Genomic DNA, 24,933 nt, shown 5'->3' with positions numbered 1-24,933 from the left:
TTGACCCAAAACGCCCCCAACCTCTGGGCAAAGGCGAGTTCTGCTGGGGAGGGTTGAAGGAGGACATGTCCGTTCCCGGCTCCTTGGGCAAGCAGAGCTGTCGGGTTTCGGCTGCGATTTCTTGCCCCTGCACCTTCCCGATGCCCAGGTAGGTCGATCGGCCGGACGGTGCTGATGGAGGGAGAGGCCCCGCTACGCCCAGCAGCGTGACGCTGGGTTAGCCAAGCGCTGGCAGCTCACCCGGCGCCAGGAGGCAGGAGGCTTCCTGCCCTGCCAGAGGACGACCACCACGCGTCACGAGGTCCGGGTGGTCTTTTCCTCTGCAGCAGGTATTTGCAGTTTTAGGACCCAAATGGATTTTTCACCGCCACTTCTGGCGCGGGGAGGACGCAGGGGGACCTGCTGGCCCTACTCAATGTAGCAGCCAAACCCCTCTACCCTCAAATTAAAGCCCCTAGATGTCCTACACAGAGCAGCCGCATTCACCGTCTCCCCCGCAGACACCGGCCTCTGCCTCTCCTTCCCCAGGGAAGGCGGCTTTCGCCTGGTGATTGCAACCAGGCTGTTTCTGCTGGTTATCCAGGAAAATCCAGAACCCGGCCGTTTTGCCAGCGACGAAGCAGATTGCCGTCACGAAGTGCTCAGCATCGGGTGCCGTGGACGTGCCGCTCCCCCGGCGCAGTCGGTCTGAGAGGGAGACGCCCGCCCAAAGGCGCCTTTTCTAGATCTGTGGAGATGCACGAGAAAGCTGAAGAGGCAGAAAGTAGCAAACTAATCCCCTTGTCTTCTTCAGCTCGCTCTCCAACTGTCCCAACAACAACGAATTTCTGTTTCCCACACACATGTGGACAGGAGCTGCTGGATTTTGGAATAGGAGGAGATTTTTAGCCGATAAAATGTCTGAATGTAAAGGTTGTCAGAAAGGAGCTTGTGGCTCCTTTCTGGATGTGGTTTTCTGGGGTATTTTTGATGGAATTGACCTTTGAAAGTGGTTTTTTTTCTGATCTGGGAGGCGTTTCTGATACTTCGCTCATTGGTACCGTTAGGATGTTTGAAATCCTTCCCACCCTTGAAGGCCAAATAAAATAGCCTGGGCCAGGGGAGTAGGTCCCAGACGGGAACAGGCCGGGGGGGGGGTCAGGAGCCCCAGTCCCCAGTGGATGGACCCGAAATGCAGCCACAGCCACGGACGAGACGTCTGGGCACCGGCGGTGGCAGCAGCCCTCAGTGTCCGTGTTCACCCGTGCCACGAGGCCGGGTGGCCCTGCTGAGCATCGCTGCTGCTGGAGCGCTGAGAAACCCAGAGCAGCCCCAGACTGGCCCGGTCCCCGGCGAACGTGACAGCTGGCTACGGAGAGGGGACAGTCACCCAGCCCGGGTCCCATGCACCTCACCGCGCCGTGCCTGCCGCCCTGTTTCTCATCAGCCTCACGGCTCCCTTGCAGCTCCTCAGTCTCCTTCACCTCCTCTGTCCCGTTTCCACCTCCACGGGCTGCCTGTCGTCTGGCGTTCCTGGTTCGTGGCTTTGCTCCGCAGCTCTGCCCAGCCGGATGCGAGCACACAGAGGCGGGAGAGGCTTTCGCTCTCTGGGTCTGGCGCTGCGACCCCAGGGATGGGGCCGGGTCCCCTCCTGTCCCTGCTCCCGCGGCTGCCCGCTGCTGCGGGATTTCAGAGCAAGGAACATCTCCCAGGGTTTATACAGCAGCCGGACCCAAACTAACTGAGAAATCTGGTGCTCCACAAACACCGATTTGAAAAGCAGAGGCAAAAGCAGCAGAGGAAGCCTCATTCTCTGTGTTAATATCATTTTAAAGCCTGTTCCTCTGAGGATCAGGAATAGAGGGCTTCCTGCCTTAGAAACCCCGTTCTTCTGCTCCATTTTAAAAAAATGAACCGGTGCCTGCTCCTGGACCAGGTCTCGCTCAGCTGAAGTCACTAATTCTGACAGAGGGACAGAAAATGGCTCTGGTTTCTCTTCAGATCGCATAAACCTTTCACCTTTTACTAAAGATTTCCATGGAGAGGAAGAGGCACGAGCGTCGAGGAATTAGGTAAAATGGGGAGATGATGGAGCAGCAAAGTTACTGGTGAGCAACAGAACGCACCAGTAAGAAGCTGTGCGTGTTCGTGCAGACCAGGTGCCAAAACCACTCCCGAGCTGGAAATCCTGAGGCACTGCCAAGCCCTCGTGTTTGCTGCGCTGCTGCGGTTCAGACCCAGAACGAAGGATCGCAGCTTCCAAGTCGAATTTCATTAACGCTTTGCCCGTCTCTGGAGACACGGGAAGCTCAGCCCACCATAGCCAAGCTCCGTCTCACCACTAGGAAGCGTGCAGCCGAAATCGCCCGCGTCGGAGCTGACACCGAGAAACTGCAGCCGAGACACAGGAAGAAGAACTCAGCTCTCGCTGCCGTGCTCAAAGGCGGGCGGGAAGTCGGCTACAGAGCAGAGGATTTAACGGCGGGACTGCATTTGTACGCACAACCATGAAGGTCCAGGATTAAAGACATTGGGAAAAGAAGGGGGAGGCAACTCTGTGCAGGAAAGGGTTAAACTCAGGGTCACTCACACAGCTGAACTTGACTCTCAAAAAATTAGTGGATTAGGCCAATATAGTGGACAAAAATGAGTGCCAAGGGCTTTAATCCAAGCTCACTGTACACGCAGCGAGAGGAATTCTGGAGAGAGTCCAGCAGAGGGCTACGAGGATGAGGAGGGGACCGGAGCATCTCTCCTATGAGGAGAGGCTGAGGGAGCTGGGCTTGTTCAGCCTGGAGAAGAGAAGGCTGAGAGGGGACCTAATACATACTTACAAATATCTGCAGGGTGGATGTCAGGAGAATGGGGCCAAGCTCTTTCCAGTGGTGCCCAGCGACAGGACAAGGGGCAACGGGCACAAACTGAAGCAGAGGAAGCTCCAGCTGAACACGAGGAAGAACTTCTTCCCTCTGAGGGTGACGGAGCCCTGGCCCAGGCTGCCCAGGGAGGCTGTGGAGTCTCCTTCTCTGGAGATATTCCAGCCCCGCCTGGACGCGGTGCTGTGCAGCTGCTCTGGGTGACCCTGCTTGGGCAGGGGGTTGGGCTGGGTGACCCCCAGAGGTCCCTGCCAATCCTGAACACTCTGTGATTCTGATTCTGTAATTCCCATAGAGCCTCAGCCTTCCCCGCAAGCTTTTCCTCCAGGTCCCAACGTGCAGCAGAGTCTGTGCTCGCTCCTCCGCTGGGCTGCAGCCACCACCACCGTCACGAGCTGCTGCGGAAGCCAAAACAGAGCATCGAAGATCTCCTCCGTACCCGGGAGCTCACGGAATCTGCTGCCGAGCTGCAGGAAATGAAAGCTGATGATGGACGGGAATGGTTTTGGAAACCTCGCCGCCTGCCACCACCAACCACCCCCCACCTCACCCGAACTCCCAGCCCAGTCCGACAGCCCTCAGCCCGCGTCGCTGGACGCCTGCGGCAGGTTCCCGGGTGACGCCAGGACCACCAGCCCCCACGGCGGGTCCCTCAGCCTCCCTCCAGCCCCACCCCCCCTTCTCCTGCAGCGCAGACCCCACCGCTGACCCAAAGGACTTGGCCATAAACCTGCTTTTAAAAGTAGTTTATTTGGATTTTCCACATCCTTTAATGAATCGCAAATATATTAACAGAAAAGACTTTTTTTTTTTTCCCTAAGACTGTACAATTTTTGAAATAAAAAGTCAGGAAAAGCAAAAAAAAAAAAAAAGGAAAAAGACAAATTACATTGTTTCAATGCAAATAGTACACACCACACCCACACTTTGCATTTTTCCATAGTTTTGTTGTAAGAAAATGACAGTTCCCTAATTCTTTTCAGTGACTGCACTTGCTCTAACCTGGCTGCCAGAGTGCCTTCATGCTCACTGTCCTTCTCCCTGCCCCTCTTCAAAAAGAGCGAAATTTTACTAATGAAATACTAATTCTGTGTATCTACGTCGAAGGTAAAATAGTAGCATGGTCTGAACGTTACTCGAGATTCCCAGGAAAGAAGAAAAATCACTTTAAGGTACGATGTACCTACAAAGTGAGCATTAAAACCCTCCAGGTAGCGTGAGCACCCCTTTAACATCCCAGCTGAATTCCGAGCTCTTTCCAGGGCGTTGAAAATGTCGCTACAGTTGTTCACGCTTTTCAGAGAATGAAATAAAAGGGGAAAAGCCACTTGATTTCCTCGCTCTCTGGTCCCCATCTAAACAGCAGCATTTGTCACGGGAAAGCCTTGGGAGCAGCACCTGCTTACTCTGCTTTTTGCTTAAAAGAATAGGCCAGGAACCCAGAGGAAGGCCACGAACACGCGAACCGGTGGCCTCCGCACAAGCGCTGCCTCCCGACCTCGCGCGGAGGCTGCCTGGATCCTCCTCCCGGCGAGGGACGCGCGGGGAAGGCGCACGCGCTCCGCGGCCGGCCGGGAAAACCACGCCGGCACGGACACGGGTCACTCCGGCACCGCGCCAGCGCTGCCGAGGACGCAGATCAGCCCTCGGGGAATCTGAACCCGGGGTCTTGCTCGGGGAGGGGTCGGTGGGAAGGAATCACCCCAGGACGTCTCTCGCCATAAAAAGCGGTGCAGGACGCGGCAGGCTCCAGCCGGCTGAAACTTGTCATGGCTTTCCAGCGAATTCCCCAACCTTCCAGACCCAAGCTGACCAGAAGCTCCTTCAATATACTACCATGCCTCAGATTCTAGAAATTCCTTTTCACGCTATTAGGGGACTTTAAGCCTATTTTCCACTGCTTATCCTTCAAAACAAAACCCCACACAAGCCGGAGAACTGTATTTTTTGCTCAGCACTTGAGGATTATTTTTCAAACGATAAAGGTGTCCGTGTGGCTGATGACTAAAGCGGAGCTGTGACAGCAGACGTGCCTGGTGTAAGACAAGGACAGAATTTAAAAGACTGAAATTCTAAGGGTAACTAGAAGACCTCTAAAGGACCAATACATTAAAAAAAGAACATTAAGACTGATCACAACAAATATGTTGCCATGAAATTTATATCATTCCCCAATTTATTACACGCAGAAATTGCTCTTTAAAACTGCCTGTGCCACCCCCTTTCTTTCTCATCACTGCGTAAAGGGCACCAATTGTTGCTGCAGAGAAAGATCAGTTTGGACTCGCTAATGTGGCGCAGCTTGCTTCGCACAGAAGCGGCCTCTGCAAAACAGGAAAGTGTTCCTAGAGCGAGAAGCTTAGAGAACAACTTTAAAAAAAGAAATAGGAGGGAAAAAATAGGAGAAAGATAATTGCACATTTTTGCATCCTGCTTGGGCCACACTTCACAAAAGAGTTTTAAAAGTTCTACTCGTCTTGGACAATTACCGACGTGTTTGACGAAGGTTTTGATTGTGTTCAGGCTTCCACGGTCTTCCCAGTCTGTCTGCTTAGAAACACGCAGTCACGCTGGATTACAGGTTCGACGTTTTCACATTACAGTTGTAGCTACGTTTGTCTTGATTTTGCCCTTTATTAATTTTTAGTCTTAAAAGGGGAAGAACAGGGCAAAGGGGATATGAAAAATGAAGCAAAGTGGTGCTGACTGGTTTCTTTGATGTACAAAGTAAACACTGACCTTTCGGAAACCAGGTGAATAAATTAATTCCTGGTTAGAACATGAAAGCGTTTTATGAAAGCTTTGATTCTGTGATGTGATTCTCCTGCTACGCTTCCACTCCTGCAAGTTTGCGCTCTGAAGTAGGGACACCAGGTATTCTACGCCGAGCACGTGCACGGTGTTTGCTCACGGGAGACTCTGCAGCTTGAAGGTCATTTACATTCCCTGGCATTTGAGTTACACTACAATACGCAAAAGTCTTTAACAGCCCGCATTCGTCAACACTGTCCTGGAACTGGGAAATGAGGCTCAGCACTCTGCTCACCAAGAAAGAACCAAACTAAGACACATTTCTGGAAAAAGAACAAGACACTGCTTCATTAGTACTATCCCCACATCTACTGGCTTCGTTACCGCAAACCACAGGTCTTTCTTCCATGATCTTTTTCCAGCAAAGGGGAGTCCAAAAACAGCATTTCCTCCTCAGTCACTTTCATAAACGCGTGAAGAGCCAACTAGTCAGACTCGGCAGCAGCTGAATATCGCACTGCCATTAACCCTGCGTACGGCTGAAGTCTGAGCGGTGTACTCATGGCGTCAGGGGAGAATAATGGCAATGCTGGCTCAGTGATGTGAAGACCCAGGATGCGAAGGGAGGGGAGAACACAACAGTACCAGTCACACACTCAAGCTTTTGGAGGTTAAAATTCATCACTTTCGACTGCATGGAGCTGTGTGTCATCCGCATCCGTCATGCTGCTCTCTTGGGATTCGTCTGTGCCAACTTGAAAGAAAAAGAAACGGAGAAGTCAAACGCTACCAGGCTGCTTCCCTCCAAAGATTCCCCCGCAATCAACTCCAGAACGTCAAAAGCACAGTAGCAACGGGTTTGGGCTTCCCCTCAAAATGCTTTAAAGCCACATGGCTTTTCCCTTCTATTACACTGACCCCTGCCAGCTTAACGAAGTTTAAATAAATTCATTTAGAAAGAATTAACATGAAGTATGTATTAACAAACCATGCTGCCTTAGCCATCTTCTGTTAAAAATCCAAAGTCTCCGAGACCTAGTTAGACTGGGATCGGGATGGAGGGGTCCGAAACTGCCCTCAGGACAATTCAGCCTTCCCGCTCCCTCCAAACACACCAGCTGCCTGGAACGCTCACAGGAGTCACCCACTGTGTTAGTGCATTGTGGCCACTCACCTTACAATCAAATAATATTCAATTAGTAGCGTCAGGCAGCCTCTACTCGCTCCCTACTTCGGTGACTGCATAAGCTACGAGGCAAGAGAAGCGCTCTGGGTAAACGCCTGCAGGGGTTCCTTCTGACAAACGACTCCGCTCACCCAGCTCAGATGCTGGCTAGCCTACAGCTTCCAGGAAAACTCGATTCCTGCTGCTGCTTGAACAAAGAGAGCACGGCATGCACAGCACACAAGATAAATGTGTACACACCGAGAGGCTACCCTTAAATATTTAACTTCCGTACTTGTTCATACTAGAATGAAGATAAATATCTAATGACAGTTGGTCTTCACACACAGGAATGTGACTTTAGTCTGCTTTCCATAGTACAATTTAGCATATTAACTGTAAATGCCCAAATGCCTGAACTGTTTCTTGGAGAAACACAGATGCCTTCCACTGCTTTAACGCAAACACTTTACAGGTTTCTGTACAATGGGCACAGCGGTCCCACACAGTGGAATACATTTAATGCATAAAACTGGCCACACTTGCCAATGTACTAAAAAATTCCCCTCCACACCCAGTACCACCTTCATTTACTTTAGCTTGTCTCGTGTGCCCCTAACAGTTATTCAGCTGAAATGGTGAAACTCTTCTACGTTTTATCTGCAGAGCCAGCGAAACCAAACTGCTTACACACTGCCTGACACTGTTCCACTTCATGTCTGTTTATCAGACAGATTAAGTTGTTGTTTTCTTTTTTGGGTTGGTATTTGTTTGGTTGGGTTTTTGTGTGTAGTTTGTTGGTAGGTTTTTGGGTTTGCATTTTTATTGTTTGTGGTGGGGTTTTTTTTTGTTTATTTTGTTTTTTTGAGGGGTGTGGGGGTGGGTGTTTTTGGCACCGCTCAGGTGTCGCTCAGCAGCTCCAGTGCTCTGTCTCCATCTCCTGGTCAGAAACACGCTCAGCCCCCACTGAGCCCGTGTTCTAAGCCCAACTGCAGCACCAGGGAGAAAAAAACTCCTGAGACTTCAGGAAGTGCGGCGCAGGGTGAGTGTCCAGCATCAAAAAGCACACTACATAGAATCAACAAAAATCAACCTGATACACAGCAGGAAAACGTGACAATTTTTCCACTGAAGACTTAAAATTGCAAAAGATAGCACACATCTGTTAATAAGAATCCAAAAACCTGCTACACTTTCTTCTTTGGAAGAAAAGAATTAATTGGTTAGTAGTATTTATTTTCTGGCACTGTTTCAGTCTGCACCGAAGAGGTCAATCTTTACACCTATCCACACATCACAGAGCTACCCACGCTTCATGGGATTTCAGCTCACAAAGAAGTCAGAAGAGAAACCCAGCCATTCCTTTTTGTGGATTATTCCCAAGCAGTACAATGGGAGTGTTTTCTTTACTCTCAAATGAAACTGCTTCCATGACTTTCATCAAAAGCTACCTATTAAGTTTAGCAGACCAAATATTTTTACCCAACATCCGGTTTGTTTCACTTTTGACAAAGCCTCTGCAGACAGTTTCAGCTGCCCTTCAGTTACCTTGAGATGATTTGATGCTTCTGAGGGCAGATCCGTGGCTCTGCGAACATCTTCCTCTCCTAGCATACTATTAGCCAACCATGACTTGTATGGATTTACAGTAATCATTATCTCTGCCCTACTCCATCTACAGATTCTAGAGAAGCATCACAATCCTTTATTTCGTGCTTATTGTAGGAAGCATGAATGAATTCTTCTGAAGGAAGAGCCTCTGGAGTTCTCACTTGCCGAGCAGCGAGGTTGAGCAGGATATTTCACTTACTAAATCTGGGATTCTTCCCGCCACCTAAGTGGAAACACCTCTTTGAATGACAAAGGGTTGGAAATACAAACCTGATTCATAGGGGTAACATTCACTAATTTGCTCTTCTTGAGTTATTGGTTCCTCATCATCTGGAAGGTAACGCTTATCAATGGCCTCTTTAATCTGGTTATTGGCTCCTTTGGGATCCAAGTCCATTGCCCATGAGAAATTCATCAGGGCCAAGTGTGTTTGACCCAGTTTTTTATAGACCTAAAACAAAAGCATGAAAGGCTACATTTACATGAAGTTGTTACTTGAAGCTTTGGACAATAAACATACCAAGCCATTTAACCAGTATTGTATGAAAAGCAACGGAAGACAGATGTGTAAGGTTTATTATACGAGTCCCAAGGGAAACAGCAAGTATGTGTAGAAAGAGTGAGCCAGTGTTTCTGCTGAAGACTCCAAAAAAAAGAAATTAAACTAGCAGCTGACAGATTCACCACACATAGGCAGGAGGATCTTCAGATATAAATCTAAGCTTTGGAACTCTGTACATGTTTTGTCTTGTCTCACCCCCTCACCGCTCTTTCAATTTCTTCAGTCATTGTAATCCCTAACCTACTTCTTGCTCAGGAAAAGTCCAAAGTCTCCAATTTCTAATGTCAGAGGCCCGGCTCTAGGGAACTATTAGCACATGCACACATTAATCTTACACACCTCCTCACACCTCTCCCATTGAGGACTAGCAAAGGCAGGATACACGGTCAGACAGATTTTTTGATCTGACTCAGCACAGTCGTTCTTACATCCTCAAACGGCATTTCAACTGTCATTGGCAGGTGGGGACAATAACGGGACGTTATCTGATGCCTAGCTTGTCCTGCTAAACTGAACAGCAACATTTTCAAGACAACACTGCATCGCAGAATCCAGCCTGTATTTTACCTTCTTTGTCACCGTCACTTGCACTGAAGCTCTCCTTATCATTAAGGACAGATGAGCAAGTAATTTACCTGTGTTAAGCATTTAAAGAATGAAAGTACGTAAGTTTGTCAAGATGTGGTACATCTAATGTCAGTTTAGAGGTCCAGCTACTCCTGGACAAGTACCAGTCAACAGATTTCAGCATAAATCCTTTTCCCTCTCTCCCATTTGAAAGAGAAAAAAAAAAAAGAGAAAGAAATCTTGCTGATTAAGAGTTATCCTGTACTGTGCTAGAGGTAAGTTTGTCTTGTTGCTTGTTAGTGAACAGACACCCCACAGAAGGAAGCTGCAGAACTTATTTAAAGTGTATTAGCAGAGAAGATGCTGAGGAAGGAGGATTTCTATTACCAGATTACTTTTCTCTGGCATTAAACACAAAGACAGCTGGAATGTAAACACCTCTGACAAACCAGTAACGTCTCCTCCCGTGCTAGCCTACTCCATTAGCCTCTCTAAAAACTTCTCTTACTTTCAAACTGACAGCCTTCTACAATTCTTCTGGGGAGGCCGTCAGCAGAAAAGGACTTTGAGGGTATTGATGGAGACTTTGGAGTATTCTACAACTACTCCTTGTTCAGCATTTCTGATACAAAGCGTTACAATGCGATTCAACATTTTAATAGCTACACATGTAAATAACCAACACTGCTGGCTGACGGTCGGACTACCCCTCAAAAGTTTAAGGATTCCCACTGATTGCATCATTGCTATTGTATTGAATCAAGTCTTGACCGAGTCCCATTTTTAAGAGAAAGATAATATGGCTGTGTTCATAACCACTCTTCAGTGGTTTGCTCTTCAGTGAAGTATCTTTATCAGGATCAATTTCTGGCTTTTTAAAATTAATTATCCTTCAAGTTGACAGCGGTGAAATCAAAGCAGGCAAAGAATAACACTGGCTAGGGTTATTTTTTCTTGTGTTTTGTTTTTTTTTTTTTAGAGAGAGCTGAAGGCTGCTCCAGTAATAACTGCCTTTTGCATTTAAAAGCTGATACATAAAAGCTGTGAGCAGTTCACCTTATTTAAAGCTTTAGGAATATTTAGAATACTGCTCCAAATGGAAGCAGCTTAGTGACAGGCAACAAATTTTCTCATCAGGCATACATTTCTGCAGCAAAGGAAACCAAAGAACTTCTGAGTGCCGTTAAGTTTTACCTACCTTTCCTATTAAAAAGTAAACAAGAGACTCTTTGGGAACAATCTGTTTCAGTTCTTCAAGTTCTTGTAAAGCAGACTGAAAAGGAAGAAAAAAAAAAAGCTTAGGAAGTACAAGCTAGCAGTCTGCAGCCAGTTACTACATCCCTAAACTGTGACTGAGCACTACCGTGCAAAAAAAAAAAAAACCAAAACATCCTGCCATTTACATACAGTATATTCCACCAAGAACAAGAGTACAATCTCATGAGAAGCATCTAAAATTTCTTTTACATTAGTTTCTCCTTTGAAGACTGTAGCATGTTATAGCCCCAGTATTACAGAAATAGAGCAAGTTTACTGGGCTTTGGTCTCCTACAACACATCTAACAACTCTGACATCATACGCCCCTGTCACCCCAAACCAGGTGTAATAGGGTAGCAGACAAGCAGCTGGCAGCGTATTTACAGAGGGTGCTTCCTTTAATACACTGGGTCTGAACATGTGAGAATATTGATGTATATTGTGCTGGATGTACTGCCCTCAAGCCTTTGCTTTTGAAAGGTTTTGGTTTTAGATCTGTAAATCATTTTACAAAAGATGACTGTGTTTATATTAGGCATTTGAAGTCCAAAATATTTAGTGACACTTCTACTTTACTTTTCAACTAATTGTTGATACCAGAACAGTTTATTCTGCTGTGACAGTAACCTGGCATTATTAAGAAAAACTACCTAGAAATATTTAGTCTGCAGTTAGAAATCAACATTGGTCTTAGTTATAAGAAGTTCCGTTCAACCTTCAAACTTGTTTCTGTGAAGACAATTTCAAGTTAGGCCTTGCTACATAAACAGAAGTGTAAACCTACATTTATTTACCTAACACTAGCCAAATTTATCACACTACCAAAATCCTCTTAGTACTGCTGCTAAAAGACCAAAACATTTCATTAAGTTTTACGTAGTCTATGTGAACAGCGTAACTTCAGTTTTACAAGTCTCAGCCTGACAAAGAAAAGACTCCAAATGTTTTATTTCCTAAAACATTGCTTCACCATGGTCAACAAGTTCCTTCACTAGTGCAGGAGGAATAAGACAGTGGACTACTACATTTCTTTTTTTTCCACCCCTCTTGTATTTATCCTCTGCTTTTAAATTTTAAAAAGAATCTACAAACCTGCACGTAATGAAGTCCTTAATCTTAATAAAATATATATTCAATTGGTCCAGTTATGAATTTTCAAAAAATAAGTTTTAAGTAGAGTTTTCCCTGTAGAGGTGCACACACATTTCCCAAGCAAGGTTTCAAAACCAGACTGCAGCTTGTCTTCTGTGGCCAAAACACCCGGGGCTAGCCACTAGAAAGACAGACTGTGGGAAGATCTTCGCTCTTTCTAAACATGGTACAGGTCAGCAGGGCACCAGACCAAAATTGCTCAGCTTCTTACTTTTCACTCAATAACACAGCCTTTGAAATAGCTGGTTCTTATTGCTGAAACTGGTTATGGGGCAGTTTGCCGAGCCTAATTTTAGTAATTTAGTGTAAACTCATGATAATACAGCCGCATGTCGGTGACAGCTGCGATAATTTCTCCTCCTTCCCTTTCTTCTTCCAGGGTCAGACTAAAATAACAGTAATTAAAAAAGCATCACCTCTTGGCCCCAGATCTTATAACAACCCAAAAATTTAACAGTTCCCTTGGCAAAGGTGGCACTTGCCAAAGCAAATGCTTGATGTCAGCCTCTGCAAGACAGGCCAACGTCCCAGGCTCTTCCTGCAGCCCTGATGCTACCTGGTGTTCATCTGTACACGTTTAGCTTCCAGTGCATCCCCAGCCCTAGCTACAGCAATTTAAAGATAACTTACAGTTGTCCACAGGCACCAAATCTTACCTTGTATTTTTCATTTGCAAACAATACAGAAGCTCTATGGAATTTGCATAGCGGGTTCTTAGGGTCAATGTTAATAGCTTTGTTTAAAGTATCCAAAGCCTTCTCAGACTTCTTCAGTGCATGCTGCACCTAGTACAGAAAAAGAGAACAATTTTAAAAGGGAAAACAACAGCTTATCTGCCAGACAAGGACAAATCCATTTGGCTACATTTACCTACAATGTGTTCCTTTAAACAAAATATTTGTCCAATTCTAGACCAAGTCTTAACAAGCTTTCTTACAGGAAGAAAACTGCACCTCGTCTCATCTCCACCTCAAAATGTTCTCCCCACCCAAAAGCTTCCAGAAACCATTTAACCTTTGGCCAGGAATGAACTCAATGCCTTCCTCTGTATATTAGGGAGCAACAGTCGCCACCCCTGTAGAATTTGACACAGCTTTGCTGCCACACAGCAGGCAAACGAACACCAGCAGGTAACCATCCACCACGCTCACACAGCCTTCAGCCATCACCACGAACACCTGAGAACTGCTTCCCAGCGTCATCAGCAAGCATTCGCTAGAGTGCGGCCCCTGTTTCCTCAGGACTGCAGTAGCAGAGGGATAAATGACTAACTTTTCAAACAGCCCTGTAGATTTAATTAAAATGGATGCCCACTGAAGTACCTGCATGCTACTTAAACATCCCTTGGCATAAAGTAGCCTAAGCAGCCAGTCATCACAGCTACAAGCGACTGGAGTGAGGGCAAGGTGGACACAGCCAGAACAAAAATACTGCACTCTGAGAGGCAAGACAGATGCCTGAGGTTTTTTTACAAAACTGGAAGTACAATAGCAGTTACAACCCACTTAATTTCTTAAGTATAAAAAACCCTATAAATACTCTGTTCACATTAATATCTGCACACACTCTTGATTTTCGTATCAGTGCTATTTTGGCTGACTCAAACATGACCTGACAGTATAATTTCCCAGAGAGAGGATTTTTTTTTTTTTTTTTTCCTCTCCTCTCTGACACACTAATTCTGTGGTTACTCATTCATATGGCACTTCAGATCCTCCAACAGGTACTCTGAACTTGTGGGGCTTTTTTGCTAAAAACATTCAGAATTACTTTTCTACTACACACAAAGCACAGAAGCAGATTAAAACACAAGGACAGAGTTAGGTGCAATCTACTTACTACTCCAATGTGACACAGTAGGACTGAGCTCTGAGGATTGATATCAAGTGCTTTCTGGAAATGCATTTCTGCTAGACTGAATTTTTCCTGTTTGTAATAAATCATTCCCAACCCATACCTGCAAGCAGAAAAAACAATTCTGTTAAGGAAGATGGTATTCTAACCAAACAAGTCCTTGTCCGTGAATATGACCTGGCAGAAACGGTCTACAGACTTGCCAACCCCATCCAGGGTGGGAAATGATTTCTTAGGGGGAAGAAGCTATGTCTAAAATTATCTTGGAGTTTTTTTCCTCAACTGGGTAGATTTAAGAATTGATATCTGATACACAGGTAGACTTGCTAAACAGCTACAAAGTAAAAAGCACACTAAAGTTTCTCAAGACTGACTTACGCTAGCAGAACTAATTTTCACTGATTTATATACTTTTTTTCCCCCCCACAGAAGCAGCTGTAAGAAACTGACTGTATCCTGAGGTATAAAGGGGCAGATCTCTCGTCTCTCCAACTGCAACTGAAGAACAACCAACTAGGCACATGAGGAGTGCTGCACATAGGAATGAAACAGCTCGGGTAATACAGACAAGAAGATCTGTGGAAACCAAAGCAGCTTTGATTTTCTGCCCTCCTCGTGAAGGCAACTGTTTAATGAACAGACGAGGCCCACATCTTCTGCAGAAACAGCTTTGCTTTCTTCTTGGAGAAGAGGGGCAGGGAAGCAATAGCAGCGGCAGCATCCAGAAGATATTTCTCCAACAGGAGTTCTGTATCACGTGCAGTGGGAGGGGGGATGAAGCAAAACTTACCATGCATTATAGTGTCTAGAGTTGACTCTAATCGCATTTCTGAAACACGCTAATGCTTTGTCTAGTTCCTCTGTTAACACAAATTCATGCCCCAACAGGGTGTAGGCATAAGCATAGTTTGGATCAACTTGAATGGCTCTCTGGAAGAACTTGATGGCAATGTCATGCTCTCGTTGCAAGCTGAAACAGTTTCCTGCAGCACACCATGCCTGGTAAGGACAGCGTTGCAGAATTAGCACACTTGACAACTCAGAGTGACTAAGTTTGAGCTGAACAGATTTTTCCCTACTGATTTACATAATTAAACTTCCTCCTAGATTAAAAAATAGTAGCAATAATAATAATATAACAACAGTTCGTTAAGTCTCTTTCCTGAGAGGCAGAGAGGCCTAGACACACCTTATAGCTAGACAAGATGAAACATAGAAATCAAGAATCTAAGGACACCCAACAAGTTTGTGCCAATTAGATACTTTGGTGACTAATGACTAAAGCTCTTGAAGCTATTGAAAAGGCTAGAAATAAAACAACTTGGATATTCTAGAATAATGAAGAGGGAGACAGTACATTCACTCTTCAGCTCCTTCCAACTGACAAATCTGGAAATCTGCAGAGCAATAATTTTAGCAACAACCTCCTCCCTCCCTCCTGCAACCAGCATCGAGATTGTAAAGCATCACAGACCAGGGCCCCTTCCTCTCCCAAATTTTTACCATCACTGCCAAATTGTATAACTGTTCTCCACTCCTTGTATTAGAATCTGCATTTTCTTCTCTCCAGACTATCTTACTACAACTACCAACTGCTTTGTTGGTTTTGATTTTTCCGCAATTAGACAAGCTAACATGACAACATGAGTAGGATTCTCTTCTCCAATTAAAAAACCCAAAGCAACATAGTCTACAGTTTTCTCAACTCTGCTAAGAACACATTTATAAATGCATACATCTACTACTTTTACCATGGCACCTATTAAGAGATGCCTGGCTTTCTGCATATCACGAGTTTATACTACCACACACACTGCAGTTTAATAGACTCTGGCATAAAAATGTGCAACATTACGCCTGAAAATGAATTCTAGAGCAAATGCGCTTTAAGTGCCAGTGAATTAACTTCAGCAATTAAAAGGTGGTACAGGAAAAAGATATTCCTTATCTTTATACACTGGCAGCAGTAGGAGTGACTGAATAACCCATAATCTTCCTGGATGAATGGTGCCAATGCAAATTTAAATAACCATTAACAGATAAAAGGTTTCAACCTGTTCCATGTAAGCTGATATTCTAATTCTAAGAAGCCATTTCAGGCATCGTCAGTTCAACAGACAATCCTGCCACCTCCCTTCTCCAGTTCTGCCATGCAGTTCTCATGAACTAGATTAGAGCTCAGAGCTTTGTTCCGAATCATTGATTTTGCCACATACGGTTACCCTCTTCTCATTCCAGACCACAGCATTCCATACCTCCGGTGAGTTTTTATCCATGTCCGTCAAATCCTTTGAAAGAACTGAAAGGGCAACATCTTTCTGCAGATGCCACAGCGTAGTCGAGTAGATCTCCATGCCTTCTACTCTGTAGTTTTCAATCCTCCTTACTTCTGAAAATATTCTCTCAGCCTAAGAACAGAAATTAAACTTAAAACAAAATTCCACTCACCAAAGCAGAGCGCACAGGTCAAGGTTAGAAGCCTCATAAGCCCAGACTGAGCATCCTCTTTGCTTTGTACGTGTACTATGCAGAGCTACAAGTCCTGTAACTTCCCCTTCAAGCAAAGGAAGCGACTGTACTCCAATATAGTTCTGCCAACAGAAATGCAGCCAGCCCTCCCTACTGCTGACAGATTACATTACTGTTTCTATCACAGTGCACAAGCAAGGCCAAAAAGTCACCCACAAAATCAGAAAAAAAAAAAAGTGTAGCACACTTTTATGGGCCAGTTATGATTATCAGCCATACTAACAGCTGAGGTATTGCATTCATACAGAGTGCTACACCCCTCCAGACATCATGCATAATAATTACAAGGCAAAAGGCAACCTGACCATCACTGCAGTAAACACGGCTGACGCAGGGATGAGGGGCACGCATGAGCATGGGACAACACACATACACGCTTTACTTCCATTTGAGACAGCTATGCTTCTTAGCAACAGCTGACTAATGAAGTCTTTCCGACACAGCTATCTACTTCCTAAACTTAAGTTCCAGGTTACAACACTCAAGGCAGCAATAAGGGAAGCAGCCTAGCTTCAGGAAACCAGCAGGGTCTGCAGCCTCAGTTTTTAAAATAAACTATTAAGAAACACAACATGCTCCATCTCTAATCAGACTGTGTGTACAGTTTAAAAACCAATTCTGAAACCTACTGCATTTGTCTCCTGCACACAGTCTGTCAACAAGTGTTCTAAAAACTTCTGAGGAACAGGGCACATCAGCTACCAGGACAACAGCGACAAGGCGAGTTAAACTGCTGGATTACCCTTAACTGCTCGCTTCTGTTTCTGAAGCGGTTTGACATCACCCCAGCTGTGCCAGTGCTGTCATTTCTGAGGCTGCAAAGGAAGCGAGGTCATTGATGTGATCTACGTTAACTAAAAAGGGCAAGAGAAGTTTCTGGTTTCAGAACCCAAGTTGTTTCAGTGATCTAACTCACAGCACTGCAGCACAACCACCCACATCAGCACAGCTGTGGCTGAAGACGGGGAGAGGCAAGGAGGAGACCCCAAGGGCTGGATACAAGAGGAAATAACGTTACAAGAAATCTAAAGTGCAACTCAGCCTCTTTAGGAAAGCTCAATGACGACTGATGCAGGATTCAAAATCCAAACCCCCTCCAGATATAACTAAGTTAATACAACTATCTCAGCTGTAAACCTCCCACAGCTTTTGCAGGGAGTCTGCAGGTTCTGTGCAAAGCTACGCAAAACAAAAGTGAGAACAGTAAGGAGCAACTCACACAGTTCCTACCTGCATGTATTCTGCAAGTTCGAAGTAAGCTCTCCCAATTTGGCACAGCACCCAGCCAGTATTGTAGTGGTGGGATGGTAAATGGCTTAAAATGTTTATCGCTTCTTTGCAGTTGTAGGAACACAAGGCTAAGTAACCTTTCCCCATGTCACGAAGAAGGCTCATCAAACCTTCTAGGAGAAACATTCAATAAACAAAGGTGGAAAAAAAGGACAGCTGAGAATTATTTACTTCAAACTGTTAATAATCCTATAAACTCTTCAATGTGGCAGGCACTGCTCCTGAATTTGCCTATGAAAATCTTCCAGGAGTTCCCAAACACAGGCTTATGCACTCTTAACTTAGGCACAATAGTCTAAACATCAACCCTCACAATAGAAGTCAGATCGTAACAACTTCTTAAGCCAGCAACAGAATAGTGTGGAACAGGGAAACTCTGAAGCTCAGGGCCACTGGAGTTCCACATTTATAGCAGCTATTCAAACCTTTTGGTAGGTCTGAACACAGTTTCAACCCGTCTGGTATCCATGGATACACCTTCTTGCTGCCTGGAAACATCACTGAGCCAAAAGAGAGGAATTCAGCAGTTTGTCTAGGATTTTCTGACAGTCTGAGTAAAGACTTGTTTTTAAACAAATGGGAAATATGAAGGGAGAACAGACTACATCATCAACCCGATTTTGAGGGAAGATGACTGGATTACTCATAGCTCTTTTGAATCAGTTTGTAAGGATCTTGCCTGAAAATATTTTAATCATCAATAAGAATCGGAGCTTGCAAGACACACAACTAGCCACTTCTAATACTTCTCCGCATGTTCTTTGTAAGTTAACTAGAATATGTTGAATTCAGTCAGTTTTTATAATCACACAAAGGTGATGGCTGCAGGCTAACTGAAACAAGAAAGAAGCAAACACTGGAGCAACGTTTTTCATTCAACCTTACAGCATAGATGTATTAAGTCTTACTCTAATACAGCCCAATAGTGTTCAAACAGACCTGCTGCTGCCTTCTGTAGAGTAAAAGCCTGGATCTGTGGCGCAACAGTGGAAATTTTCCCTTCTGAAATGATGGAAGAGTCCAGTTTGGTAATTTCCAAACTATCATTTAAGTTTGGTTGAGTTATTCCTCCTTTATTTGTTTTGCTTTTTGTTTTTCTGTTTGGAATCTTAGGTGGAAACTTCATTTTCAATTTTTTGCTATTTTCCTAGAAGTAAGAAGAGTAAGAGTTATCCATATAAAAGTATTTTAAATTCAGATAACTAAACTTGAAAGATAATTGTCTAAAATTGTATTTAGGCCTCTCTGCAGCCTCAAACACGATGCCCAGCCATTTGACTTTTAAACTTAAGTATACAGACACTTCGTAACTTCACTAAATGTTTAGTGGCTCATTTTTAACCAGCAGGTTTTCACATCACCCAGCTATAGACCACGAGTATTTGCGCTTTGGTGTTCTGCTCCGTTGTCTGAAGAGCAGAAAACCAGTATGAACTTTTTTTTGCCAAAACAAAGTTGTCCACTCAAAATTAATGCTTCCATAAATACCTCTGAACGCAAGCTCTCTATCAAGTAGGCTGAGACCTAGCAGCACCACTGCATTTGTCAGCCCAGCACGTGTCTTTATTTTTGTTCATGATACTCTTCTTCCTACTATTCTGGTTGAGCACTCTTGAGAACTTAAAAATAATATATGTGGCATTGTGACGTACAGGCAGATATTTCCTAAGTTCTGCTCATACAGAACCTGTTCTTAAGCTGCTACAATTGCTATGCAAATGGAGAAATTATTAGTCAGTGCAGTGGCATGGGTAAAGAAACCACAAATTTGCAAGAAGCATTAAGTTTGTTACCTTTGTTGTAGAGCTATCACTAGTAAATAGACGAGAGCTTCTTCGAGGCAGTGTGTTTGGTGGAGCAGCAATCGTTGGGCTCAGTACCTGAGGTGTAGTACTGAAAACAAACCGCACATTAAAAATAAATTCTTTGCTCCATTTTAAAACAAAGATAAAAGCTGTTCTTATTAAAACAAAAATGCTGAAGTACTATAGCACAGATATTCCCTTTTCAAGGGATAAAACACCCCAAATCTACCTGCTGCATGTCAAGAACATGAGCAGAATTTACTTCTAGCTACTTTTTCGTTTACTGATGACATGGTCTAATTGCAAAGGAGATTTAAAACAAACAGACCAACCACTGTGCATGAGCTTCCTACTTGTACACTGGAGTTCTTTTACCTTGCAAAAAAATACACTTCCTCTTCATCCAAAGATGAATTCTGCAGGAACATCCACACAAGGCGGGCCAGTGAAGCACCAAATCCTTCAAGAAAGGAGGTGCAAAAGGGAATACCAAGAGGATTTTTTTCTCCCTCCCTACCTTGTCTGTGGGCCAGAGCTCTGTGTTTGTGCAACAAGAATTGGAGTGACTTCCCGGCTATTTCCGCTCTGCGAGAAGACAGATTTTGTTCCAGCTTGGCTTATCCTGCTGACAGTCTGCATAACACAAAGTTTCTACAGGTTTGTTATTATGTCACTAAGAAGTCTCAATCTCTGCTATACCAAATCAAATCCATTCTGCCTATCAAACACTGCACAAAGGAGGATAAATATAGATTCTTTCAATAAAGGGTGAGGGTTCCCTCCCATCCCATGGAGCACCCGTCAAAAGTATTTCTCATTCTACCTGTTAAAATGCCAACAACACTGCCTTTACTAACTTTGTGCACATTATTTGAAAGATATAAAATCTCCGTCTAGTGGTAAGATACTATATGTTAAGATGTTTGTGCAAAAATAAAAGGTAATTAAAAGATCTCATATTTAAAGTTCCTTCTCCAGAAAGTTGTACAAAAAAAACCCACCATGGAAAGAAAAAGATGTTTGAATTGTCATATTACAATCACATCCAGAGGCCATTCACCATTAACACCTCACTGAGGTGCACACTCTACAACACCCGAGCCTGCCGCTGCCCTGTTTAGCATACCTGTTCATAGCATAAATCAGCATTTCACAAGTTAAATCATTACTGCATGAGCCTTTGGAGCAGATACAGAAATAAACTGCTTCATCAAAAAGGGGCCTGCCTTATGCAGCATAGAAAGCTAACAGACAGAGACCTACAGTCAAGCTAACACGGAGCAGCAAGTTACCGCATGTCAGCTCAGCAGCACTTTGTGTGCACGCGCACGTTTCCCGTACCTTTTATTTGCCACAGGTTACAAGCATGTAATATGACTTAGCACCAGAACACGGTCTTACACCTTCACACAGCTAAAACGTGCACTTTGATGCCTACCCTGGAACAGCTGCGGTGTGGGAACTTAGAGCTGCGATAACTTGACTGTGAATCTGAGACCTAAGGAACAAGTTCAGATAGGAATTCATCGTCTGAGGTCTAGACTTCCTATAAAGGATTTGGAACAGGTCCTCCTGTTCCTGTCTTAAAGAAAGCTTAAACCCTATCTTTCTGCCTACTCCAGGGACACCAACATTCAACTCTGTGATGGCTGTTTGGAAGAGGTGTTCTTCAAAACACCAGAAATCGTCAGGTGGTATCAATGACAGCACAAGCAACAGCAGTTTACGCGTTATCGGACTTCTAATGTTTTGTCCTTCCCTTCTCAGTTTTGTTGCTATCAGAGGACAGTTTAGGCAGCCAGCAAGCGTGCTTGCCCACTCAGATAGGAAGCCTTCGGATCCATCCTAACGTTTCATTCATTTACGTCAGCGTTTCCTAGGAAACTGCCTCCGTTAAGTCATGCACATTCTAGCCACAGCTACACTAAACCTTTTCTAAGTCGGTAATTTGAAGAGCAGAAGTGAAACTGGCCAAGTAATTATTTGCATTGGACAAAGCATGCACCAGAATTCTAAGCTGTTTATTAAAACGTATTAAATATTTGTGTTTAGGTAGTAGCACAGATGCATCTGGGGAGAAAGTATACGCACTGATTCACAAAATTTACACCTCGGTGCTTTTGTGCCGTACTTAGCAAAGCAACAACGAAGCAGCAACTATGACTTGATTGCCCAAAGCTTTTCATCCATCATGGAGCACACCGGCAAGATTCAATGCAGATGAGTACAACACTGAAGAGCTGCACGTTGCCAACTATTTCAGTTTTTCAGACTCATCACAATTTACCTTCCTACCTATGTACAATCCACCACAAGCCAGCGTTTTCAGCTGTACTATGGAAAACTGGTTGGTCCTGAGCAGCTACAGGATGGGAACTGGATCAGCCGTACGAAGCACACTTCTAGCAGGCTGTTTTAGCACAGTCCAGCCCCAACACAAAGGCAAAATAACAAGCCAGGACTAAGAGAACTGACAGAAAGTGCTGCAGTGGTAAGATACATAGAGACAGGATACCATAATGACTTGTGCAATGAGATTCCAGAGTTCCCGGTTGCAGGCTTCAGAAGACCACCCACAGGAAAAAGTTACCTGCTTTCTGGCTTTTGTTCTTTTCAGTATTGGGCCAGTGAGAGAAGACAAATGCAGTTTTTAACAGCTCCTAAACGTCACGTGCAGAATGGCACAGCAAACTCAGCACCAACTGATATGTCCAGAGCATGAAATATGGAAATTCAAGTTCTATTTTGAGGAATTCAACACTATTACTTGCACTGGGTTTTTACTTTAAAGAGCTGACCACCTATAAAACACTAGCATCCCTCATGCAACTTCTAGATTTACTAAAAATATAGGGAAAAATCCCGTTTTTTGTTTTTAGAAAGGTATAAACGGTTCTTCAACTGTCACCAATATTCCACCTCTCATTTATCACTATGGCAACTACGGCAGTTTCTTACAGAGTAAAAAAAGACAATTTTTAGTTTCCTCTATATGTGACAGAGTGAAACAGCACCACCCTTCTACCAGTCAGCCCTCCACAGACCACCAGCAGGATTTTGACTGCTCTGGTCTCTAAACTAGAATTCAAGAACTGCTTGTAGGAAGGCAGTAGCTTCAGCTCACTTGAGGCTTCTAGGATTATCTGAAGTCATCGCTGAAAATACATTAATGTAAAAAAAACTTGAAGTGAAAACTCCAAGTTTGGACTGTCTTCAGATTGCAGCTTGCACACTGGAAAGTTATGAATCCCTCGTTGTTTAGAAGTGTTTGTACGTTCCTCTCTGATGGCAGGTGGACAGCAGACACAGCACCTTCCTCAGGCTGCCTCCAGCAACACCAGCCAGGCAGTCTGCACAGGCCTGTGCATTTTTTTTTTGGGGGGGGAGGCGCTTGTTTAAACTAGAAATAAAACACTATTGATTATCATTAAAAAAAGTTGAGAAAACAAAAATCAGTTTCACTAGCCAAAGGAAGTGACACAATAAACTGAAAATATTTACAGCACAGACGTCTCTACTTGAGATTCTTGAGTGTATTCTTTTCTTGTTGCCTCACTTGCTTAGCTGAAAAGATTTTCAAAATAAAAAACAACCTATTGAGGCTTCAGAGACAGTTGTTTCCATGTAACAGACCATTCTACAATTAATTTGATTTTAACAAACACTTCAGAAAAGTCTAAAAAGTTTTGTCAGGGAAATAACTGACCAGTTGCAATCAAACTGAACTGCTCCCCTCACCCCCAGCCTCACTAGCCTATATATATATATGTGAGCTGGTGAACAATATTATTTTACTGCATTAAATAATTGTAAGTAAGAGCAGATTTTTTTAAAAACACACTTTGTAGACAAATTAGACATAAATTTAATTCTCACTTAATTAACCCAAACCATTTCCACAATAAAAGGACATTGTGCCATCAGTTCCCCACTCAAATTGTTTTTCAAAACACATGTTGTAAGCCATGGATAAGTTGGGTTCTCCTCACTGTCAGCACAACTCAGCTCACATGCAATGTTTTTTATCTGTGTTATGGATTCTTCTTTCAAGTACGCTGCAATGTCAAATTCACAGAAGAGCGATCACATTCTAGAACGCAAGATACCTTCTTTGAAGGGGCTCCCGTGGATGGCACATCAATCACAGAGGAGGAGTTTGTGCAGTTTTGTAAATATGATCCATCTCCAGGGCTTGTGGTTTCTAGTGGCAAAATTCCAAAGCTGAGAACAAAACAAAGAGGAAAGGTCAATGTCTGACTGTTAGACCATGAGAGCTGCCCTGATTCCATGGTTAAAACAGAGGCCCAGATGATCAATTTTGTTTCAGAACTACCTCATTAATTTATGTTAACCCTCTTAATAGCATGGATTCTTATTCCCGAAATCGAAAAATACAAAACTTCCTTTGCCTGCCTGCATAGTAAATAGACACAGACCACCCAAGTATTAATGGCTTGTAATCTAACACTGTTTAAATATCTACGACAAAGCATTTATTTACACGCTCTTCAGAACAGAGCTATTCTGCAAGAAAAGCTCTTAAGATTAGCTTTTCATAATAAAGTTAATTGCAGAGCAGAAACAGATTCCTTTAAATATTTTTTCAGTGTGGACACCAGAATTAGCAATATACTGAATCAACAGTTCCTCTCCTCTAATCAAAAATACCAACTGCTTGTTTAAAAACCAGAAGAGAGGAACACTAGGACCAAGAGCATTCACTGAAGGCGTTTAGCTTTTGATTCTGCAGCATTATTTACAATACGCTATCAACACGCGTGTTTGAGTACGCTGTGCAGCACCAGACATCCTCCCTGTTCCAAATCACAAACATTCTCAACAGCACAGCTGTAGACAGAAATTGTCTAGCTCAAGGACTTACCTTGGAGTGAGTGGGCTCAAAGCTGCAGGTCCCCCCAGTAAACTCCGCCCAGTTTTTGGTTTATTTTGAGCCTGTTTAGACAATATGGCAGTTCCTGACCCAAGAGGGACAGCGTCTGGTGAAATTACAGCCGAGTCAATGTAAGACATAGAAGAATCCGTGTTCAAGGAGGAATATTTCGAATTGGAGGATTCTAGGTTGATTCTGTTCAACTCCTGAAAAATGGAAGGCAGCTGTTAGACACATGCACAGTGTAGTTTCTAATGAGCATTTTCAGTCAAGCTGGAAAGACTGCTTTAAATACAACAATTTTAGCAAAACTCACAATTGTATCTTGTGGTGTTTCCATAAGGACAGTCTCAGGCTGTCTATGGGATAGGTTGTGATTAGATACCAATGTTGTGCAAGTGTTAGGCAGACAGCTGCTGAAGTTCTGTAAAGATGTTAGTTTAAATGTTTGGTCAGGGTCTGGTTTTTCACCTGTAAGATCGGAAGGAGATTTAAATAAGTTATTCTTGAGTCTACACACTGACTATTCAGTCTGAAACAAGGTGGACAAGGAACAAAGTGTTTTAGAAGGGGTGCGCTCTTCTTTCATTGTTTTAAAACCCCTTACGCTAAATCAGAAGTGTTCTTCCACTACAAAACCCTG

At 44.0% G+C, this 24,933-nt stretch overlaps 1 protein-coding gene and 1 non-coding gene across 6 annotated transcripts in view; one reads left to right on the top strand and one right to left on the bottom strand.

Annotated features, from left to right (window-relative positions):
- Positions 1-1,960: 1,960 nt before the first annotated feature.
- LOC142364418 (U5 spliceosomal RNA) lies at positions 1,961-2,050 on the top strand. The gene has a single exon (XR_012766274.1). It is a non-coding gene; the product is annotated as a U5 spliceosomal RNA (small nuclear RNA).
- Positions 2,051-3,586: 1,536 nt separating this feature from the next.
- The window catches only part of CDC27 (cell division cycle 27), a 35,382-nt gene continuing 14,035 nt past the window's right edge, over positions 3,587-24,933 (bottom strand). For 2 of the 5 annotated variants that reach the window (XM_075443793.1, XM_075443797.1), the window contains 14 exons: positions 24,607-24,761; positions 24,282-24,496; positions 23,506-23,620; positions 19,917-20,050; positions 19,388-19,487; positions 18,534-18,741; positions 17,535-17,707; positions 16,031-16,183; positions 14,566-14,774; positions 13,761-13,878; positions 12,578-12,706; positions 10,710-10,784; positions 8,653-8,833; positions 3,587-6,360 (listed from right to left, as the gene is read on the bottom strand). In XM_075443793.1, the coding sequence (XP_075299908.1) occupies positions 6,278-6,360; positions 8,653-8,833; positions 10,710-10,784; positions 12,578-12,706; positions 13,761-13,878; positions 14,566-14,774; positions 16,031-16,183; positions 17,535-17,707; positions 18,534-18,741; positions 19,388-19,487; positions 19,917-20,050; positions 23,506-23,620; positions 24,282-24,496; positions 24,607-24,761 (2,048 nt within the window). In that variant the 3' untranslated portion in view covers positions 3,587-6,277. The remainder of the gene's footprint in view (positions 6,361-8,652; positions 8,834-10,709; positions 10,785-12,577; positions 12,707-13,760; positions 13,879-14,565; positions 14,775-16,030; positions 16,184-17,534; positions 17,708-18,533; positions 18,742-19,387; positions 19,488-19,916; positions 20,051-23,505; positions 23,621-24,281; positions 24,497-24,606; positions 24,762-24,933) is intronic. The other 3 variants (XM_075443794.1, XM_075443795.1, XM_075443796.1) reach the window with 3 other exon arrangements.

The sequence above is a fragment of the Opisthocomus hoazin genome, chromosome 26 (genome assembly GCF_030867145.1).
Source record: "Opisthocomus hoazin isolate bOpiHoa1 chromosome 26, bOpiHoa1.hap1, whole genome shotgun sequence".
Classification (NCBI taxonomy): Eukaryota; Metazoa; Chordata; class Aves; order Opisthocomiformes; family Opisthocomidae; genus Opisthocomus; species Opisthocomus hoazin.
The sequence above is the reverse complement of the archived record's forward strand: the minus strand, read 5'-3'. Positions and strand labels throughout refer to the sequence as shown.